The sequence below is a fragment of the Epinephelus moara genome, chromosome 4 (assembly GCF_006386435.1).
Source record: "Epinephelus moara isolate mb chromosome 4, YSFRI_EMoa_1.0, whole genome shotgun sequence".
In the NCBI taxonomy this organism is placed as follows: domain Eukaryota; kingdom Metazoa; phylum Chordata; class Actinopteri; order Perciformes; family Serranidae; genus Epinephelus; species Epinephelus moara.
In genome coordinates, this window is record NC_065509.1 from 23,386,013 (window position 1) to 23,408,657 (window position 22,645).

At 40.9% G+C, this 22,645-nt stretch overlaps 1 protein-coding gene across 1 annotated transcript in view; it reads right to left on the minus strand.

Annotated features, from left to right (window-relative positions):
• Window positions 1-580: 580 nt before the first annotated feature.
• The window catches only part of slc43a1a (solute carrier family 43 member 1a), a 32,493-nt gene continuing 10,428 nt past the window's right edge, over window positions 581-22,645 (minus strand). Inside the window, exons 5-15 of the mRNA XM_050042498.1 lie at window positions 22,182-22,258; window positions 7,532-7,624; window positions 7,234-7,367; window positions 7,000-7,127; window positions 6,393-6,539; window positions 6,233-6,268; window positions 5,989-6,124; window positions 5,502-5,631; window positions 5,339-5,412; window positions 4,591-4,714; window positions 581-3,200 (exon numbers count right to left, since the gene is read on the minus strand). Coding sequence (XP_049898455.1) covers window positions 3,003-3,200; window positions 4,591-4,714; window positions 5,339-5,412; window positions 5,502-5,631; window positions 5,989-6,124; window positions 6,233-6,268; window positions 6,393-6,539; window positions 7,000-7,127; window positions 7,234-7,367; window positions 7,532-7,624; window positions 22,182-22,258 — 1,277 coding nt within the window. The 3' untranslated portion in view covers window positions 581-3,002. The remainder of the gene's footprint in view (window positions 3,201-4,590; window positions 4,715-5,338; window positions 5,413-5,501; window positions 5,632-5,988; window positions 6,125-6,232; window positions 6,269-6,392; window positions 6,540-6,999; window positions 7,128-7,233; window positions 7,368-7,531; window positions 7,625-22,181; window positions 22,259-22,645) is intronic.

Sequence of the window (22,645 nt, forward strand, 5' to 3'; positions counted from 1 at the left end):
TTTGTTTTTATTGTTTATTTTTTAAGTTTATATTATAATATATATTAATTAAAACTATTAAGACCTGAACACAAGCTATATTCACAGCCTTCAAACAACCAAAGAGCTAATAGAAAAATGGCAAAGTGTCAGGTGGAAGAACACACTGAAATTTTCCGAAAAACAACCCAATTAAGTCGGTATGACTGCTTAAAATCTAAAAATACATAACACAGACAGAGAATTATATAAATTTACTAAAGATATAAGAAAAACTCATCTCTGATTTAATATTCACAGGAAATAATCTGTTCAAGATTTATCTAAATCTCCCATTTAACACAAATTTCCTGCAGTTACTAAAGTTCACTATTTAGGTTAATTGTACAGTTTATCAGTTGTACTGTACTGGTATTGTTATGCATTGAATGTGATATGAAATATGTCACTTAGGGCTCCTCAGATTACTCAGTGATAGAAAAGGTGCCCCTTAAGGAAGAAGGTCGTTAACCACTGCTGTAGCTGAGGCACTTTGTTGCTGTGAGAGAATGATTTGCAATGAAGGCAGAAAAAGGCCACATAAACAATACATCAAAATTAATTCATTTATTTGTTTATCAAATGCACAAGCTGGATATATTGATTGAAGGCAGGGAAGAAAGGCATACATTTAGCAAGACATGCCAACACTTCAAACCCACAGGTAACAAGAGAAGATTAACAAGAGAAGCCACTGTAGATGACAGTCTAAAAATACAAAATATATTTTTTTGTTGCAGAGACAGTCAGAGGTGTTGATTAAACTTCATACAAACGATTCAGGCGACAAGGCAAAAGCGTAAAGGTGCCAAATGTCTGGCAACCACTTATTTCTCAGCAACTTCTAAGGCCATTTGCAGAGATACAAAAAGGTAAGATAGTTGTTGCTGGAATTGCTGGTACATTTGTTTAAAACATTACTGTACAGGAGGAAAGTATTGATATATGCCACAGTGGAAAACCTCACCAACACTGACTGTAAAGCACTCAACAGTATTTACACTAAGCAACACAAAGTACAGCTCCAAAAATGACTGTCATGATAAATCAACACCTGTGACAATCAACAATAACCCAAACCAGTATTACTGTAGAGCTGATGCATTGTGTTGTAAGGTATTTGTTATTTTGCTCCTGAGGAAAGTGCTGCGTTACCGACTAGCTTACAGTCCCTACACATGGCTTTGGTTTACAGAGAAAGGCGCTTGGCAGAGGCATTAATCTTGCATTCATATCTATTGCAGTAAAGCCGAGATGGCAGGAAAGGCACAGAGCTGAAACAGAACACAAAATCTTCTTCACGGCGAGGAAGCAAAGAAGATATTTTATGTACGAAGGCAAAATAGAAAGCAGGAAAGAAATGCATCAAATAAGAAAGAAAAAGAAATCTGCTAAAGCTGTAGACATTGAAATGGATCGAGTCAAAAGAATCAAATATTATACAACTGATTCTATAAATCTACATGATACTGTCGCTGTGTGCAGAACAGACACGTACAGGAGAGACACACTGTGTTGTCACTTTGGAAGAACGTGCATTTTTCTGTTTTGATCTGCAGCTGGCTGAAACAGTGTCTTTTAAAAGTGTGAAAATCACATCAAAAAAACACAGCCAGTGTTTCTCCAGCATTAGTTAATACACTGTACACACCCATATATAGTAAAGCAAGCAGAATATGTAATAAAATACGAGACACACCTCAGCTCTATTTACAAAAACAATTTGATGGAGGTTTGTTTGCTCCAAAATCGGTACATGACAAGAATAAAAAGCAAAAGCTGAATACACTGTAAATCATCCGAGCTTCATTTATAATTAGCACTCTACAAATAACTGATACTGAAACAAACACTTCCCTTTTTAATGCTATCGCAGCTAGAGTATAAAAAGACACTTAAATACATAGTTTATACACACACTAGGTCATTTCTGTGCATAAAGCAGTACAAAGTGATTCGTAACAACACACACTGTGTGTCAGGATTTTAAAAAGTCAGTCGTTTTTCCTTGTCAATTTTCCGTTAAAAACAATTTTTCCTACATATAAAAAAATGCAGAAATGCAAGGGCTGACTAAAGATCATGAATGCACAAGGAGAAATTCTGCAGTGATTTAATGTGTCATTTTGGGTGTTTAACAATTCAAGATTAGTAGTTCCTAAAAAAAACAGACATAGCAGTCGGTTGCAGAGAGACAGTACATAAAAGGAAACAGTGGAGGTAGATATGGTGTCTCTACAACCAGCCTATCTGTGCGTGTGTGTGTGTCTTTATGAATAACTGGGCTCTGAAATACCCTAAAAGCTTTTTAAACATACCAGAAATCTGGTATTCAGATGTTCAAATGCGTTAGATTATCTTTGATTGTGTGCTTTCTTTTAAAGATATATATTTATAGCTTTTGCCAGAGGGATTACAGTAGAAACAGCACAATATACTAAAAGTTTGCGTCATTTAGCAGACTTTTGGAACAATACTGAAGTAGAAAGTGCAACTTTCCTAATATCTTTAAGCTGTTCTTTGGTGTTAGCGAAAGATTGTGATGATTATCAGAAGTCTTTGAAAACTATGTAACAGTGTTTCAAGTACCGTGATATCCGCAGTCTGACACACTGGCCTTACCAGGATGTGTGCGTGCGCGCGTGAGTGAAATCTATGGCTTTAAATCACACTAATTTGGCTCTTTGACACTAAACCAAAATAAATAAACAGCAACAAATGATGATGACACATCTCTTCCCAAATCACAAGGAACTGAAAGTCTAACTCTGAGTCATAACAAAGCATGAGGGATCCTATTTGCTCTGTGGTAATGGTGGTTTGTGGTGAGCAAAATGTGCAACAGCAATGACCGAACACAAAACACTGGAAATATCAAAACAAATTATATATATGTGGATGTGTAAATTGCTGGTGCTCACTTTGAAGGCACGTACAAAAATAATTCCTACAATTTCCCGAATCCACGTCTCCGTCGTGTAGCTCTAAGCTTCCACAGCAGCGACGCCGTTGCTGTGAGGTTTGTAGCCGTTGGACTCTGTGTCGTTGAGCGCCTGCATCTCCTGTCCGGCCGCCCGCTTGTCTCTGGCCTCCTTTTCCCTCACTAGCTGTCTGCGGTGGTAGAACAGGTAACCCGGCAACAGGAAGCCAGCCAACGAGAAGATGAGCAGGCCGAGGTTGATCTGTGGGATAGTTGGGTGACAGAGATGGAAAGTTACAGTCACAGTCAAACAGTTCCTGGTGGGTGCCAGAGTTTAGTTTGTCACTTGCTGCATGTGTGTGGAATTCAAGGTTCCTTCACATTATCTATTTGTTATGTGCAGCAGCCTGTTCCCTCTCTCTATGTCAGCCTGGTCTCCCTCCTCCCTCTGCCTGCTGCGCACCTGAGCGCAATCTGCACTCAGGTAGAGAGAGGAGGAGGTGATAAGAGGGACAGGGAGCGTAGAGACAGGGAAGGCATGGCACATGGCTCACAAATAGCAGATCAGGCAGTGAGGAGTCTTTTTTCTTCCTCCGTTGTTTTTTCTCCCCAAACAGGTTCTTTTCCCCCATGCTCATTTAGGTGCTGGGGTTTTGTTGTGTTAGTTTGGGCTGGAGATTGCCGGTAGTCACATTATTTTGTTTTCTCTAGGTTTAATTCATGTTTTAGGTAGTTAAAGGGGAGGCGCTGGGAGCGACGGCCCACTGCGTGGTTGGCCCAGCATATTCCCTCCTTTTGTTCCCTTTGGCCGGGGTCTCCAGTTCCTTTTTGTTTTCCTTTAGTTTGTTTGTGCTTTTGTTTAATACTTGGGGTTACACAATAAAGCTGGTGGTTAAACTGTTAACTTTGGTGTGGCGTCCTCTCTTTTTATATGTTGCAGCCTCCTGCCCCTATTGAGCCGGGTTTGTTCCTGTTTGTATGGAGGCTGTAACACCATTTCAAAAGTCCATACTTTTCTGGACTAAAACTTCCAGACTTCTCTGTATTTTTTAAATCATATTTGACAATTGAGTGTGCATAGCTTTTTTATTTTAGTGTGCATTAATCAACATTTTAACAAAAGAATCAATGAGTTGAAAAAATCTAATTATTTTATTTTCAAGGCCTATGTGCAGCTTTGTTCATCCATAGAGGCGACAATAAACACAACTATAAAGGTTTCCTTACGCAGAAAAGACAGTCTGTTTACTTTTCTGATAACTGCAGAGCTGCATAACTCAAATATTCATTCAAGCTTAATATTTGAATATTTGTGATATGTAATAATATGTACGCAATTTAAAAATATTGCCCTATTTTCTTTCTTGGTTTTGTGGTATTTTATTTTACTGCCCATCTCCTGTGTTTTTCCTTTTTGTCTTGACGACTGTTGCTGTTGTGTTGTTGTATTGTTGTGTATGTTTGTTGAAAAAAAAATAGAAAAAATTTCATCAAAAAAAAAAAAAATAAATTCCAAATTTTAGTGTGGAAACTAAAATATTTTTCCATACTCTTTTCTTTTTTCCATACTTATCCAGACATGGAAATCAAACTCCATACTTTTCTATAATGTGTAGGAACCCCAGGAGTTATAGATAAGTGCGTCTCCTCACCCAGTAGGGGTCTCCTTTCAGCGGTCCGACCATGGCGATGAAGAGCGGCTGCTGCAGCAGAGCGATCACAGCGCTGATCATGGACTGGAGGCCTGTCAGGGTGCCAAAGTGGTTGGATGGGTAGCTGTGGGAGAGACACATGTGGTTACCAACGGTTTGAAACAGCAAATTAAATGACACAGAGCCCCAGATTAGATGATAAAATGTTAAAACAAATAAGCTGCTGCTTCTGTGGTATAAAGTTATGATGGGAAACCATGATTATTGCCAGAGGAACCTAAAATTAAAATTGCTAAACGGATTTTAGCCACCACTGAAGTTATTATTTCTACCTGTCCTTTTCCTACTGTGACAAGTCACAATATCTTCTGTGAAATAGACCTATTGTTTGAGAGTAGACTATCAAACTGTTCGTAGATTTTGTTGAATGGTAGCAGTGGTGTGGTTGTTTAACACACATAATGCAGCATCCCCTGCTTGTGTCACCACATCTGGTTGCTTTTATCACACTGTAAAGTGCTGCTTTATATTTGGTGTTTATGTGGTGCTGGGAAACAAATCTAAGTGGGCTTGGACTCAAATATTACACTGTTATTAAGTTAAATGTTTATTATCTTATTAATGAACTGGAAACTAGAGGCAAACATTACACCCCTTAGGTTATGTTTTCCCAACTCCTCTGAGATGTGTGTGTTAGAGAGAGTGTCAGACGATGTGGCGGATGATGGATTAGCAGTGCAGCACTCACACAGCAGCATAAAGGCCTCCACAGCAGGAATGGATGAAGCCTCTGACCATCGTGTGGAGGATGAAGGTCAAGATCTGAGGAAGAGAAAAGAAAACACAATAAATAGATCTGAGCGTTGGGACTATGTATTCTTTATATGTGTGTTTGTGTGTGTGTGTGTTACCTGTAGAGGCAGGCTGTCTATGAGGCAGCAGCATCCGAAGGCGATCAGCAGCAGGTTGGTGAGAATGAAGGCCCTCATGGCGTTGGTCACTTTCTGGATCTTACGGTCTCTCTTGGGAATGCTGGTCTTTCTGATGGGGCACACACACAGAGGTGTTTTTAAAGGATATATACAGTTGATGTCAGTCTGCACGCCCCCAGTTTGGAAAGGCGGGCTGGAGTCTGATATGGAAGCTAAGCAATCTACTGCGTCATGTCTGTCACACACAATGTGTTACAGAGATGCATATCAGCCAATTTGATCTTTCCTAGTAAATCAATACCCGAAATATTTTCTAGTTTCAGAGTTTTTTTAAGTTAAAAATATACTTCCTGGTTTTCTCAACCTCTTCCCCAAAGGGTATCAGTATCGGACACGTGAGGAATGTGTGCGAACAGTATACTGTTGATTCTGCCATTTTTTAATCGTCACATCTCACTGCATGTACCTCTGATCTGTGGATGAGGGGACGGGCTTCTCCTCTTCACACTCCTTCATCTTCCAGTCCATGATGTATCCAATCAGAGGACACGTGACCAGGCAGAGCAGCTGCAGTGTGCCGAAAATGGACGAGTAGAAACTCACTGAAGGAGAGCACAATAAATCAAATCATGAAGAAGACAAGTGAAACTGTATGCCAGACAAGTTGCATACAGTGTTAAAATTTAAAGCTGCATTATGACACTACTCACCGTTCTCTTCTGCCTCAATCACCAGCTGTTCAGATGCTGAAATATAAAAACGAAGACCCACTCTGTCAGTAATTTTTAGACGTCCTTAATAACATACAATACATTTTAAAAAGCCCCAGTTATTGTTTGCTGGGAACGTGTTCCGGGGTTTGACACTCACGATGCTCTTCGCCGTGGGTGACCATAAACTCCAGCATCTTGTTCATCGCCCCCATGAAGAAGATGATCCTCAGTTGGGACATTCCCATTGTAACCAGACTCCACAGGAAGATAGGAGAGAACACAGACCGGCGGAAGGGAGGAGTTTCTGAGAGGGAAGGAGACAGTTTGTTTTATCCAGCGAAAATATATAAGAGGAGTTCACGGCGGGTGATTAGGATTTCTTTCTTATCAGAGTTCAAGTGTATAGGGTGTAGGATATCCAGTCTGTCACATTCAACTGAGGGGAGCCCCTTTACTTTCTTGTGACCCCTCAGATACATCTTGTGAAGTCAACTGAGGGGTCACAAGTTGATGAACAGGACAGACAAAAAAGAAAAGCTAATTTCTGTAAAACATAGACATCAGACTTCTCTTGCTAATTATATTTCTTAATGTGAGAAGAAAGAATCACATTTGGCTGAATTTATTCAAACCCTGTTGACATATGCCACCTGATGTCTTAAGTCAACACAGTTTTGTTTTAGAGGCACACAAGCCAAATAAAAAAGACTGGGTATAAAGTAAATGGCTGGGAGCATAACTGCTGAGTGTGTTTGTTGACTCACTAGGTGCAGCGTCAGGTCCATTAGGAAGTTTCTCTGTTGAGTGTTTGATGTCTCCATTTTTCTGGCTCAATCTTTCTCCGACAACCTTCTGCTCAGATGAAGGCACCTCGTTCAGTGTGAGGATCTTACTGTTAAATAAAAACACAAACACGTTGAGGTAGGAGTGAAGGAGCAGATAAACATTTGTGTCTCTGGAAAAGAGATGAAGCAACAAAACCTGCCGGACACACTGACCTGTAGTCTACCTCATCAGGTGTTGGGAAGCCTTCTGTCGGCCAGTTGATGAAACAGTTGAGAAAGACAATTCCGGCAAGACCTGCCCACATCCACATGATGACATGAAAGGATACACCTGCATCGTAAATCAGCTGGGAAAAAAGAAAGAAGGGGAGAAAGAGGTTTTTTTTTTATTGTTTAAGTAACTTGCACTTGCTTTCAATGTTGTATTAACTGATGAATGTTTGGCCACTTGAGGGCAGCAGAGAAAGCTACTACAGTTGTTATGGTGAACATGTGTACAATGAACATTTACCTTGACTCCAGGGAAGGTGACAGCAGAGGAGGCGTAGGAGCCGATCATCAGAGACATGACGGTGGAGCTTAGAGCACCAAACATGTTGGGGAGCTGCAGGGACAGAGGAGCAGATACAATACATGTCAGTTATTATGCTAATCAAACATGTTTCTCTAGACCTCAGCAGTGTGACACACATCACGACTGAATTTAATATGAGCTGAGTCAAAACTGTAGTTTAATCAAGCTGTAGTGTGTTACTTTGACCAGCAGAGGGCAGACAGCCGCTGTGTGTCAGCAGCATGAAGCACACTGGAGCTCCCTTTCATCAAGACACCGTGACCTGTTCCTACCTCTTAAGTTTGCACCCAGTCACACTTCTCTCCCCCCACGGAGCAGACTCATTAAAAAAATATTAGTTTCCATGTCATGAGGAAACAAGAAACAAAGTCATGACCCAGTTTGGGTCCTGACCCCATAGTTCAAACACAGACTAAGCTATACTTAGACACACGCCCACCGTCTTTATTCTTGCTTTTTCAACAAATTCTTTGAGTTAGGATTAAAAATGTAGGAGCCGATGTATAGCCACCTCTTGTTGAACTTCAGAGGGCTCGGTGTACCCAGCGTGGGGGCATGCATGACACAAGGCCAAAAGGGAGCAAGGTGGTGGGCACCAGGCACTAACACATCATATATTAGGTCGACCTATTTACAGTAGTAAGAAGCTTAGCGAACATAACAATGATCTATTGTGCTGCCAGCACACCCAGCGTTGTTTGATTAGAGTTTTAAATGGGTCAATCACGATTATAAAATCACATGTGTGGGATTTTAGGTGTGCTGCATGACAAGCTCGCTATTCTCACTCAACACTGACCATGGTTTTCCGAACTACTGCTGGCGTCACATAATCTTCCCGCTGGGTCAGAGTTCACCATATGGTGTCAGTTTCCCTTTTTGTCCCAAGCTTTGCCTTTTCCCCACTGATTCACTGAGGTTGGACCAAATTATGTCAAGTCAGAGTTGGGAAATTGGGAAGGCGTCGGCAATGATTCACTTTTTCACTTTTAGCAATTAATGAAAACAATGAACCAACCAATTCATACATTTATTCATTCATTCATTTAAGATTATGTTTGACTTCGTTGGACAGACTGACGGTAAAGTTTCAGAAAGAAAGCATGGGAAAAAGCTGCAACATGGATTCTGCAGCGAATATGGGATGCATCTTGACCTTTGGGTCACATGAATTCAGACATTTATGAGTCTAACTCTGACACACAGATCTTTCATTTGCATGCTGCGAAGTAGATGAAGGAAGGGTGGAGTGATGAATGCATAGAGGTGGAGGGATGTGAAATGATGACAATTCTGATTACAAATCTACAGACTTTGCTGACAAATGCATGTCAAAGTATTTCAGTGTCTGTTAAAGCTCTTTAAACATTAATTTAACTGATTTCAGGCCACTTGGGGGCTGCACGACAAGCCGCAAACACAACCTTGACATATTATCACATTTTAAAGTTGATAAAAAATTAATGTTTGGGGCCGCCTGATTACTATAACTATTTAATCTCCTTTTGGCCTGCACCAACTAATGAGGGAAACTGGCTGTTTAGCTGCAAAATGCTCCACAGTGTTCACCAGCTAACTGCTAACCTTGCCGTTTGGTGCTGTGCAGGTAGCGTACAGCGGAATTTCTAATGTCCTTTATTGAAAAAGATGACAGCAGTGAGAGTAAACCAAAAGTTGGGGGCCGGGAAACCAAAACAATGCGATGAAAATGTTTCATAGAGATGAGGGAAACTGCAGTCAGAGTCAGGTAATTTTGTCTGTAGGTGTGTTTTTACAAGCGGCCCCTATCCTTTATCATCTGATCCATTGTTAATACAAAAATACTGAATGACGTTTAGAGCATTAATATCTCAGCAAACAACTATTTGCTATGTAAAGATAGGTGGAGTAATGGCGTCCTGAGCAAAAGAAGAAGTCACGCTCCCTAAGCGTCTTTTAATCCAAGCTTCTCCCTGTGTGTGTATCCCACTGGCTAGCTAATGGCAACCACTCTGTACTGCACTCATACGGCGGTACATAGTACCCACTGTTCGGTTTCCCTCTAGGGTAACACCTTTAGCTCTATCAGCACTGTGGCTGATGTTAGCACTGTCAGCACTATTAGCTGCTAGCCATGAGTAGGTATAACTGCAGCTGGAACAGCTTCATGACCAAGCCTCCACCATACCTCCAAGTCAGTCCACCATTAGCCCCCTTCACTCCCTGGCCTGGAAGCAGAAGTCCCAACGAAATTTCTAAGTTAGCAATTAGCTAGCTATGAGGTATTGAGAGGTGGTTAAGGCTAGGGTAATGGGAAGGCTACATCTCATTACTTATGCTAATGCTAAGTTAGCGATTAGCTAACATTACCTATGAAGCATGGTATAAGAGAAGCAATTAAGGTTCAATTAAGGGTAATGGAAAGGGTTACATCTCATTACTTATGAAGTGAATCACGTCTTGATGCATTATGAATTATACAGTGTATTTTTTTGTCTTGTATTTGTGGTTGGCGCGTTTTTTTAGGGATTTGTCATCTCCTCTACAAACGAAATGTGTCTGCAGCTATACATGTCTTGCTAGCGGCCAGTTCAGCTACCTCCATGCTGAAAGCCATGTGCAGGAAAGACTGTGAATCATAGATATGTCCTGAATGTTGTAGCATCTTTAAGTATAATGTCTCATTATCCGTTTCTAATTATCATGGGACTGTATGTTTATCACAAATGCTTGTTGTTTATAGTCCTGCAGAATACTGTGATAGTGCGTTTAAACAGATCACATTTGCAGGGGACTTCCTGGTGGGTCAGAAACCATAAAATAACTTCTGAGAAAGGCTTTCCAGAGCTTTATTACCCCATATGTACATTCCAAGAGCTGCTTTTATCTCGAGTTCAGCAAGATGTAAAGGTGGGAGATGAAGACGAGAACTAATGTATGCTTCCCTTTGACTGTATTGTGCAGGGGTTGGCTGCTGTCTTGAGATAAGGCTGTGGTGACAGTTTTCAGCAGGCAGTATATTGTCTGTGTGTGTGTTGCAGAGGGAAGCATGAGGTCACTCAGAGCTGACACAACAACAAGGTTGGCAGGTAAACAGGAAAAAAAAGCTTTCCTGAGGATGTTCGAAAAAGAGCCTGACTGTCTGAGCGAGATGAGAAAAAACATCCCGGAGAACACCCGTCCTCATTCAGCGCTTCTGAGAACCGAAATAGTTCACGGCCTGACTGTGGCCATGAGATCTACAGCGCTGGACTCGCTGTCTGCGGAGGTTTGTGGAATGTGGGCGAGAGGGCCCTCTGAGCACACAGCAGAGTTTGCATCTCTTACTAATGTTAAAGCAAAGATATTCCAGCCATGTGAGATGTCAGCTAACTAATGTTTGCTTTCAGAAGTGTAAAAGTGGGAACATATCCATGTTCCCAGGGTTCTATATTCCCCAGATCACTATCCTCTTAACATGACACATCAATACCTTTAAAAAGGTATTATGTTCTTAGCAATGTTTTTTCCCTTTAGGTCAAATGTTTAATGTATGTTTCACTGGGTCAACATGTTGAAATCCCACCTACAGCTTATAGCTTACTGAAGTAATATTCCTGGAAACCTACCCCCTCCAATTTGCAGGCAAAACAGTTTTCTTGACTTTAGACATTGATACATCCACAAGGGCTAAGATATTTACCACTCAAACTGACTGGTAAACCATTTGAACTGCAAAGACAGACCATACCTATCTCTGACAATATTAGTTTTTATCACGAGACATCTACAAATATTTGTAAATCTTTTCAATTGGTAGGAAGACAGATGTAAAGAGTGTCTTATGGTTTACATTAAAGGTATAGTTAGCATGTTTTGGGGTTGTATGAGGTACTTATCCATAGTCAGTGCGTTACCTACAGTAGATGTCGGTCAATACGCCTCAAAGTTTGGAGAAGCAGGCTGCAATACCGACACATAGGCTAAATAATGTACTACTGTGCAACCTTAAAAAATCAATATAACTTAAAGTATATGCTATATTTAGAATATTTTCACACTTTACCTTGCATCAGACAGCGATTTCCTATAGGGAACTGCTCTCATTACTCTCTTCAAAGCCAGACTCCTTTGAGAAAAACTGTTATTTTCCATCACTGAACACAGGAGCTGCTGGTGTGGCAGTGCCTCAATCAGTTAGTTTGTGCTATTGTGTTGATTTGGTGTTTAGAAGGGTTAGTTCGGATTCACCAAGGTAATACAATAACACAAACAAACTAAATGATCATGGCATGTTCAGCGATGTTAAATCACTGTTTTTCTTGACGAAGTCAGGTGACTGTGTCAAGACCATAGATTTTGAACTGAAGCCATTAAAGGCCGGTCTGAAAGGGCTGTCTGACAGCAAGGCAAAGCGATGAAAATACCCTAAATATAAATATTTGACTTTGTTGGATAGACTGACGGTAAAGTTTCAGAAACAAAGCATGGGAAAAAGCTGCAACATGAATGCTGCAGCTAATATGGTATGCATCTTGACCTTTGGGTCACCAGAAAACTTCTGGTGACCCAAAGTCTAACTCTGACGCACAGATCTTTCATTTGCATGCTGCGAAGTAGAGGAAGGAAGGGTGGAGTGATGAATGCATAGAGGTGGGGGGATGAGCGATGAAAATACTCTAAATATAACATACACTTAAACTGATATCGATTTTTTTAGGTGGCTTAAATACGTTTTGCTGCTGCCCCCGTCCACAGCAGCACATTGCTTAGCTTCTGTGGCAGTACTCCTGCATGCTTCTCTAAACTGAGGGTGTGTCGACTGCCTTCTACTGTAGGTAACACACTGACTATAGACTTCATACAACCTGACTTCAAAAGATCCGAACTATGCCTTTAAGGGACTATAGAGCTGGGGAACATAGGGATGACCTCCTATAGGGGAGTGTCTCAGAGATTTGTGTGTGAGGCAGAAAGCAAAGAAAAAGCGTGAAAGGTATGTGTGCATGTGGCAGCAGCAGGCGTGAATCCCACCACTTGTGTCCTGGCAGTGCTCATAAATAATACTTATTTCAAACAGCACATGTGCTGCATGCGAACGCTAACCATAGAAACACGTGCCTGTATGGAGGCAACATGGGGGTCAACTGGTGTCACAAAGTCACACACAAATTGAGCTTTGGCTGTTCCCTTGTCCTGACTAATCAGTTCAGGCTCTATTCCCGCTGTGCTCACTCACTTGGGTGTTGTAAGACTTTGGCACTGAGTTTAATTAAGGACTTAATCGCTGAGAGAACGGGCCAAATAGTAGCTTAATGAGCACTGAAATTTCGATGCAGCTCTGTACACGTGGAAGAGAGGCAGAATACAGGAAGAGAAAGTGGAATAAAAGGGAACAGACGAGGGAGAAAAAAGGAGAGTGGTGTATACAAATAAGTAAGAATAGAAATGACAGTAAAGAGATGATAGTGGGAGGAACATTTTTGGTCTGACTGATCTCCCCAAGCCACAGCTGCAGCCGCTCACTCTGTGGAGATCCCAGCGGGAAACACTAAACCACAGCTGATTAGCACCGGCTCCTTCCCTCCACCTCAATTCTCTGCCGCCCTTTCTTACTGTTCATAGATTGGTCAAACCCTTATCCCTCACAGCGTTGGCACAGCACTCTTGGCCAGCTGCACTAAACTTATATAACCCAAAAAAGTAGTCTGATGTTAAGATGGTGGTTCAACTGCTCTCTATGAAAGCCTCAAACTATGACTCATGGTGTGACTCTCTTTGTATTTTACCCAAAAAATCTTTCTAAGAGTCACCCCCAATTCCTTGCATTGGCCCCTACTTGTTGAGCAAATTTAGGAGAAGCTCAGCCTCTATCTGCTGGCTGAGCACAAGTTAGCACATGGAAGACTGACAGCTTTCGCAACTGCAGCAAGGAACGGCGGAAAGCACTTTTATCACTAGCGTGTGATCAGACAGGCCCCTACACGCAGCCAGTCCTGTTGAAGGGCAATCACACCTCTGTCACAGCAAGTGCAAGAGGACTGTCCTCATTCCTTCACTGCAAATGTGACTCACAAGCTAACAGTCATACCGAACATAGTTATCATGTGTCATTAATGCTAGTTAAGTATGTAGGAACAGGGACGTTCTGAAGGTTGTGTGCCTTACGTGAGCAGCAAGTTTGTGTTGGCACAGGTAAATGAGGTTAGAGATCAGATCAAAGGAGGTCACAAAAATGTTCTGGAGCATGATTTGGACATAAAGGTGACATATATGGTTCATCCACTACTTTGATTATTGTTAAAGGTTGTGTATACCACATCAGGGGGACATTTATATGGACTTTATTGGTGATCACCGTAAACACGACCCCATCTGAATGCAGCATTATGACTCAATGGTGCTCCATGACGTAGGCGAGGACATTTCCAGTCGCCTCTCTGTCAGCTCCTCTAAATTCATGCTAAATTTATGCTCTTACGTCTATTTTACAAGTGCTGGTGGTGTATTTTGTGGTTGGCTTTGGAATGATGTGGCATGTAGCTGTGAGTCACTCATTGGGATAAGAAAATCAGCTCACCAGTCTGTAAATAATTACAGCGTTGTGGTTTTCAAATGTAAACATCAGTAAACACAAAGGAGAAGATTTGCACCAGCTGAACTAGCATGCTGCTAGCCATTGTATAGATGTTGGAAAATAAACTGGAAATCCTGGACAGCGCCATGGACCATATTGTAGATCGTCACATAGTAAAGTGATGTTTGCTATTTATGCCTACCACTTCTGACATAAGAGGGGTTCTCTTTGTCATAAAACTGACGCCTGATGAAGGTCTAGTACTGAAACGTCACAATAAATTAATTTTTTTGCAAGTTAGAAATTTGTCTGCAAATTCCGTTCACTGCAAATGTGACACACAAGCTTACAATAATGCCGTACATACAGTAGTTAACATGCATCATTAATAGTAGTTAAGTATGTGGGAACCAGGGGTCGTATTCACAAAGCTTCCTAGTACAAAGAGCTGCTCCTGGTGACAAAATTCTAAAAAAATTATTCGATTTTCCCCTTAAAGTTAAGACAAGGTACTGGTAAAGATAAAAGTTACTCACAAAGCATCTTAGACCTTCAGAGAGCTCCTATGGTGACAAACTGTTAGGAGCAGGGAGGAGGACTTTTAAGAGGCTTGAGAGTTTCTTCAGTGACAAAGAAAATGGTGGAAACACAAAGAGGTCGGAGGAATATTCTCCAAACAATAACAGTGAGGAAATGAAAGGCTACAGATTTGTGTGTATTTCCTGCCCGATGCAATAAAGCTATAACGCTAGACACAAAGTGATCACAACACCAAGATATCTGGAAAACTGGGAAAATGCAACAGTGCAGCAGTGATGACTTGGGTCTGCCTCAACCTTCCATCAGCAGAGTGATTACACTAACAATGACAAGACTTTCACAGTCAGCAGTTTGTTTCATTTCCACTGGGTGTTCACACCTTACAGGCTCACATAGGGGTGTGTCTGTGACAACCGATCACATCTATTAAAAGAATGTGGCACACCTAGCAACGGGGTTAACCAAACGCCCTCACTAAGGTAAAAGTTACTGTCCCTTCCTTACTCAGAGTTGCTCTGAGACCTTTCCTAAATTACTCCTACGTTAGGACTCCTTACTAAAATTGATGAGGCTACGTTCGGAGCTCTCTGAGAGTGTTCTCCAAATGTTTGTGAACACAGCCCCAGGACGTCCTGAAGGCTGTTTACTTTTGGTAAACCGCAAGGATGTGTTCAAACAGGTTAATGAAGTTAGAGTTCAGTTGAAAAATGTTCTGGTGAAAGATTTGGACAATTTTCAAAGTTTTTTTTTAGATCAGATTTTAATATTGTATTGAGCCAAAGGGCAAACCTCAAGCCTTCAGCAGGTTAGTAACAAGTTTTACTGCGTCATTCCTGCTACATGGAAAATGACACTGCGTCTGCATCACAGGCTCTGATCATTGTTGTATGGAAATTAAAACTGTATTGACATTTTGCATCATGAGAGCTGCTTCTTTTTTAAAATTAAATTAAAACTGATTCCTCTTTTTCCTTTACCCTTTCATTATGCTTTTCTAATGGATTGTTTTTACAACTTGATGTTATTTCCTACATACACACATAAACCTTCAGTAGCCTATAGACAAATCCAGTGCTCAGAAAAGCAGCAATTTCAGATTGTTTTCTTCACAACATCAAAATGCCAAAGAGCTGCTGGGTGACTGGCAAGCTCATTATAATCCCAGGCTTGGCCAGTTTTAAGTAGTCTACTCACACTTTAATCGTTTTTTAAGCTAGCACGAAGGTAGTGGTACCATAACCTTAGGCATGATTCAAGGCTGATCAGGAAGAGGTTTCCGTTGAATTTGCCTCTAGTCACCAGAAAAGGCTTAAAAATAACTGAACGCCTTGTTGGCCTCAGTTTTCTTCATTAAAGGTGTAGCTGAAGGTTGTGACATTAACCAGAAAGGATGAAAAACCATAGCTCACTTAAGATTTTGCAGTGTACACACACAACAGAGTACAGACCAAACAAAGGTGGCGGTGAGCTCGTGACATCACGTTGACTTCAATAATACATGCTTATCTGTGTTTATTATCTACTGCAACTATTTACGGATGTTACTACAAGCAAGCATGGATGCAGGTGGCTGACAGTTACCAGTTCTGCTGTCACTGTCAGCAGGCAGCAGCAGACACTGCGACCTACCACCGCAGTAATGACAGCGCCACAAAGCGGTCTCCAGATTTGTGAATACATCTACACACACCCGTACTTTTCAGATAATTTATCAGACAGTGAATCTGCCTTGTATGTGACTATTTGATTAGAATATTAAAAATAATTTCTCCCCTTAGACCATCCTGACTCTTGCACTCAATTTCATGAACCTGAAATGTTGAACGTCTGTAATAAAACCGTCACAAACTACACATTCACAGGTTTTTAAAGACGGCACACAACATAAAGCTGAACTGGTGCTGAGTGACTCATGAATGTCACTGCTCCTTGAACTCTTATCCTTTGCTGTAATTTATTAGCTCCCTCTAAGGTATTTATATTTTCTGCCAATTTTTTTGCTTTTGTTTGCAACTTGTGTGTATTATGTCTGTACACATAATAAATGTGCACACAACACGAGTGCTAATAGCGTCTCCAGGGCAAGGAGCAGTTAACCTTGATCAAGGTCGTACAGGAAGATTATTTCATCAACAATGTTCAAAACTTTTCTTAAAGCTTAAATGTGTTGTATTGGGATATTATGATTTCCACCATGCCAGATAATGCTTACATATGTTATTGTGTATTATAAATTGACAAATCTAATTGTATGAAATCATATGACAGACCCTCTGTATTGAGGGTTACGTACCTCATTATGTGTGACTGACTATAGAAGGCGCGTGCTCTTTCCTTATACAATAACTTCCTTATACAAGAAGAGACATTTTTGTTGTTATGAGCTATAACTCTGAAGCACATGATTTAAATTATGACAGGGTATGTCTCACAGTCCTTGTGCTCTGCTGCTATTCGCTCTTAAGAACAACAGTGTTGAAGCCAGTCATTGCTGGTACTGCAAACCCAATTAGAGATGGAAAGAGAGACACAGAGGTCAGACAGGGACAAAGAGGAGGAGGGGGAGAGTTAAGCATTACTCAAGTGTATGAGAGTGTGTGTGTGCGCGTGTTATATTAATCTTGTGTTTGTGGGTGATTAATAGAGTAGAAAGAGTACAGTGCCTCCCTGTGTGAGTGTTATGTGAGTGTGTATTAGTGGGCAAACACTAAAAGGAGTTTCCAGGTTGCTGTGATGTTGCTACCATGAGTCACAGGCTCTATTGACAGATATAACCATGCACTACTGATTAATAATATCAGGGATTGTTAATTATTTATCAGAGGAGGGGTGGCTGGGGTGTTTTTTTTTACCCTGCCTGCAGCTACATATATTTTTCCTTGAGCCACCCTGAGTGACTGGCTGAAAATGCATGACCCTCCCTTCACCATAAATTAATCATTAGATATTTAAAACTTAACCTCTGGTGTTGGAAAATTAAAAGTGTTGTGCATACAAGTTAGTTCATGAAAATGGTTTTTTATTGTCCAAATCTGAAATGAGAAATGTAGAATTAAGTGATTTTGATGAAATTTCACTAGTTTAATCTCAGATTTGGTGATTTTTTTTTTCAGACTGAAGTGTTTGTCCAACATCATGTGTTCAAGGATCGTCAGAAATGTGAAAATCCAACAATATTTCTGTTTTGACAGTTTCTGGCTGTGATAAATGGTGTAAGTTTGGCAGTTTTTAAAGAAAACATGCATGTTTTTTAAATTTAGGTAAGCATCTATAAAACATATGGTGGAGTGTGTAAAACTTCTGACTTTCTCAGCTATAAACTTAACCCCCAACATGCCATTTCCCTGTTTTGTTGTCTTTAAGCTTTAAGGTTATCAAAATCTGTTACTATGTTTTCTAATATAACAGGGCACATTATTTTTTATAGATCAATTGATGATTTGGTCTGTAAAACATCATAAATCTACTATAAAGTAAGACAAAAAAATCAGCAAATTCTGAAAATAAAAACATTTAAAAAATCCATTAAATATGCAGCATTCTTTCTTATAAAATGACCTACAAGATTAATTGATGTCCAAAATGATTGTCGATAATTTTCTTACCATCAACTAATTGATGAATGGACTCATCGTTGCAAGTCTTCCAGATGTTATTTGCATAATCTCCCCCCAAAATCCAACCTGACATATTTGATACTTTTGGCAAATTTGGGATTGCTTCAGGAATTTAAAGGAACAGTTCACCCCCAAATCAAAAATACATATTTTCCTCTAACCTGTAGTGCTCAATAATCAGCTTGATTGTTTTGGTGTGAGTTGCTAAGTGTTGGAGATATCAGCAGTAGAGATGTCTGCCTTCTCTCCAGGATAATGGAGAGCACTTGTGGTTCTCAAAGCACCAAAAACATGTATTTGAAAAACTCAACAGCAATGTCTCTTTCCAGACCCCATGACCCAGTTACTCAAGATAATCCACAGACCTTGTTGTGAGCAGTCTCATGGAGGAACTATTTTGTTTCTACTAAAGTACACCTGCCAACCAAATCACTGCACAGAGGGAAGCATGCATCTATTCATGGATGAGAGGCTCTTGCTCCTGACAACTGGAGACGTAAACATTAATGGCATCTTTGCCATTTGCTTAGTAGGTGTAGTTTGGTAGAGGAAAGAAAGAAGAAAAGAAATAGTTACATGTGGTTTTGCTTTTGTTTCTTTTGCACTTTTAGCACCACAAGCCGAGTGGACAGAGAAGACAGACATCTCTACAGCCGATACTTCCAACACTCTGCAACTCACACCAAAACAGACAAGACTGAGAAATAGCATGACAGCAACTTAAACAAATGAACGTTGCATCTTTTATGTGGATGATAAAACAGCCATGTCAGCTGTTTATTCATATTGTCAGCAGTTTTCACTGAGATATACAGGCACAGTTTACTTTTAATGTGCAGAGTGCCGATTCAATATGAGCCACAGACGGAGACAGCTGTCTTAACTTTTCTTTTCTTCAGAGCCAGGCTGCAGTCACCATACAGGGGTGTAAGGTCACAAGAGAGGGTCGTGTATCCATACTCAGCTTCATTATCTAAACATCTGTTTCATGTTCGACTCCCTGTGTGTACATAACCATGTGCACACATGTGTACATCCACATGTGTGCACAGTCATGCAGAGTTAAAAAGATTCTGCATTGATTTTCTGCTGACTGCTGGGCAGAACAGAGGAACACAGAGAGAGAGAGAAGGAAGATGGGAAGACAAGAACAAAGGAAGAAGGAAGGAAATGAGAGGGAATAGAGGAGACAAGAGAAAGCGTGGCCTTGAGTGTTTTGAATAGAGGTGAGAGGCCGAGCTTCAGGGAGGGTGTGTGGTCAGCTGCAGGTCGTGATTGGTGGAAACACGAATGGGAGACTTTCCATCTGGGAGAAGTCATGTGCAACTCTGACGGAAACACTGTTAACACGCACTCACACGCAAACCAAAATACTTGAAGTGACACAGGAGGCAGCGACAACAATAAAAGAGACCCGATAATGTTGGTGCCAGCTGACACATCACAAGCAAATGCACATGCCTGACGTGAATGTAAACAAACACAGCTCCCAGTCACAGCACACACTGTTTCCTCAGCTGAGACAAATAGAGGCCCCGACCACGCTGAGGCTGTCAGCTACCAAAACTGTTCTGCTCATTTGTTCCAGGAACACAACCCTACATTAGTACTTTCTCAGAAAATGAGTTGTGTAACCTCAGCACAGACTGTTATAGGGGACGGCTGCTGGATGCCGTCAAAAAGGAAAAGACTCATTTGTGAGCTAAAATTGTGACTAATAAAATCATCCTCTTCTTGATCACATCATGCTGAGTTAACATGATGCTTATGTAAGAGACATGCTTGTGTAGATCAGCAACTCAAACACTGACAGACAGAGGAAAAGACAGAAATTGATGTGTTTCTTTATGGCTCAGAATCTGACATTGTGTGTTGCACCTTGAACGACCTGGCCCTGTTCACGTTACTGTAAAGACTACATTTCGTCATGGCTTCTCAGACAGCTTTAAATACACATATCAGTACATTTGTTGGAGGTTTGTCAGAGACACATACAGCGCACAGCTTGAAAGCAAATGAAGCCTCAGAAGTATTAAATGACCGTCTAATCCAGGGACGTTGTATGCCACATACAGTCATAATAACCAATATATTAACAACCAATCTTTCCCTTTCTTTTTGTGTAAAAAAGTCTATTCTGGAAACAGTCATCCATTTACATAACAGATGATGAACAGCCTGATATATCTTAAGAAAAATAAGTGCAATTTCAATAGTATGTCTCAGCTTTTCCACATTCAGTCTGTCTACTACTCACTGTCATTACATGTGCATTTTTTGGTACATTTCAACTCCTGTGACTGAAGTGGAAGTTACTGATGATGCAAGTTACAAACAATTTACAAACCTTGGTTTGCAATGCCTTATCATCTGGGTTCCACCCATATTGTTTAAAGATAGAAGTCTGACACAGATTCTTTTCTACTGAAACTGCTGACTGACTATATTTTGCACAATGTTAAATATCTTAAATATGACCACAATATGTGTGCATTGTTTGCTCAGAATACTGTATTTAGGGTGGAAAAGACCCCTCGAGCAGGATTTAACATAAAGTAGGCCACTCACTGTTTAACTTGCTCCTGAGACCTCTTAGCCTTCACAAGTGCATCACTATGAGATGTGCAAAATCATCCAGTGGGCCAGAATGGACCCTTTGGCGGGCCAATACTAGCCCACAGGTTGCATGTTTGACACCCCTGAACTAAATCAGATAACAAAGCTGCTGAACATAGTCCATTCAAGATGCGAGCTATTATTGTCTTATTCTCCCTCAGTCTTATATTTTTCTTTTTCTACAAAGTGAGGACAGACTTAAACAGCAATCAAAATACACGTCACTGGACAAAACCTCATCTGTCAAAACAGTGAGAACTGGCACAAAGACACGTGATTCTCCTCAGAGCATCAAAACCAGAAAAGGCACAGTGATACTGTAACACACTTCCCTGTAATGTGTCTCTCTGAGTTGCCATAGGGCAGAGAAAGGTTCTGGGGGACTTTGGCTGTTGGGGGGGCTCATGTGTGGGAGTTTTGGTCAAAACAATAAAAGGGCAGCAGGTGCTGTTGGAGCTGTTACACTGTCCTCCATCTGTTTATTGTTTTATTAGTTGTTTAGTTGGGCACACCCAGGATGCTTGGCTACAATACTGCTTGTGTTGTAAACTAGAAACTAGCTTTTCCAGACAGTTTGAAAATTATGACGAGATGTGTTAAGCGACAACATACCACCGTACTCATTAAAGGGGATCAACTGTTTGACTTCAAATGCCTAAACTAAACTCTATGCAGTGTAAATCTGCAATTGTCACATTCTCATGTTTCTTGTCTTGTGTTTCCTGTTTTATTTTGAAACTCACGTCTTGTCTCGTGTCAGGTCTCTTCATTTCCTGCTCCCATGTGTTTCCCACCTGTTTGATTACCTGCACCTGTCCTAATTTGTCCCACCTGTGTCTCGTTGTCTCCCCTATTTAGTCTCTGTGTTTCCCTTTGTCTGTGCCAGTTCGTCTTGTACTGTGAGTCAGTGGTCCAGCCATTTCTTTGTTACTTTGTTTGCCTTGTGATATTGACCCACTTTTTGGATTTTGTCTTTGCCTGTCATTTTTGGATTTTTGCTTGGGTGACTAACATCTGTGTACCGAACCTAACCTGAAATTAAAGGACCTTGTTTTGAACTTTATTCCGTCCCTGAGTCTGCATTTGAGTCTCTTTTGGTTCCGTTTGATAGCAATACACCACAGATATATATCTACATTTTGTGCTACTGATATTCACGATATCACCCGGGTGATATCTCGTTTCATGAGTAAATATCAGTATCATATTTATTTATAGTCGTCTTGGTTAATCAGTGGGAATCTGTCTCTCTCTGCTTCCTGTTGGTTGTGTGTCTCACCGTGAGCGAGGTGAAGGTCAGGCAGATGCCTCCGAAGCCATTCAAGGAGAGAGCCAAGAAAATGAGCGCTGACAGAACTGCGGAGAAAAACAGAAACACGGAAGAGTTAGAGCCAAAATCAACTCTCTCAGGAAAAGGCTGGAGGATACGTCTTCCACCTCGTCCCCCAAAAGACCAACCAGATGTTGCTAGATGATCAAACAGACATAGTTTATCTGAAGCATATTGAGGTCCTTATAAAGTGCATGTAACAGTTGGCACAGGAGCTCAGTAAACATGCTGCAGGGATTAAAATATTGCATTTCAAGGTAGCACACAGGCACTTCGTGGTGTGTATTTTACACCATGTGTGTGGTGTGAAAGGAAGCTGACTATCTGCCATTATCTAGAACCTGATCCGATTTCGGTTGCGCTTATTCCACCTGACACTTCACAGCCACGACCAGAGGCCATCGGTGAGATAT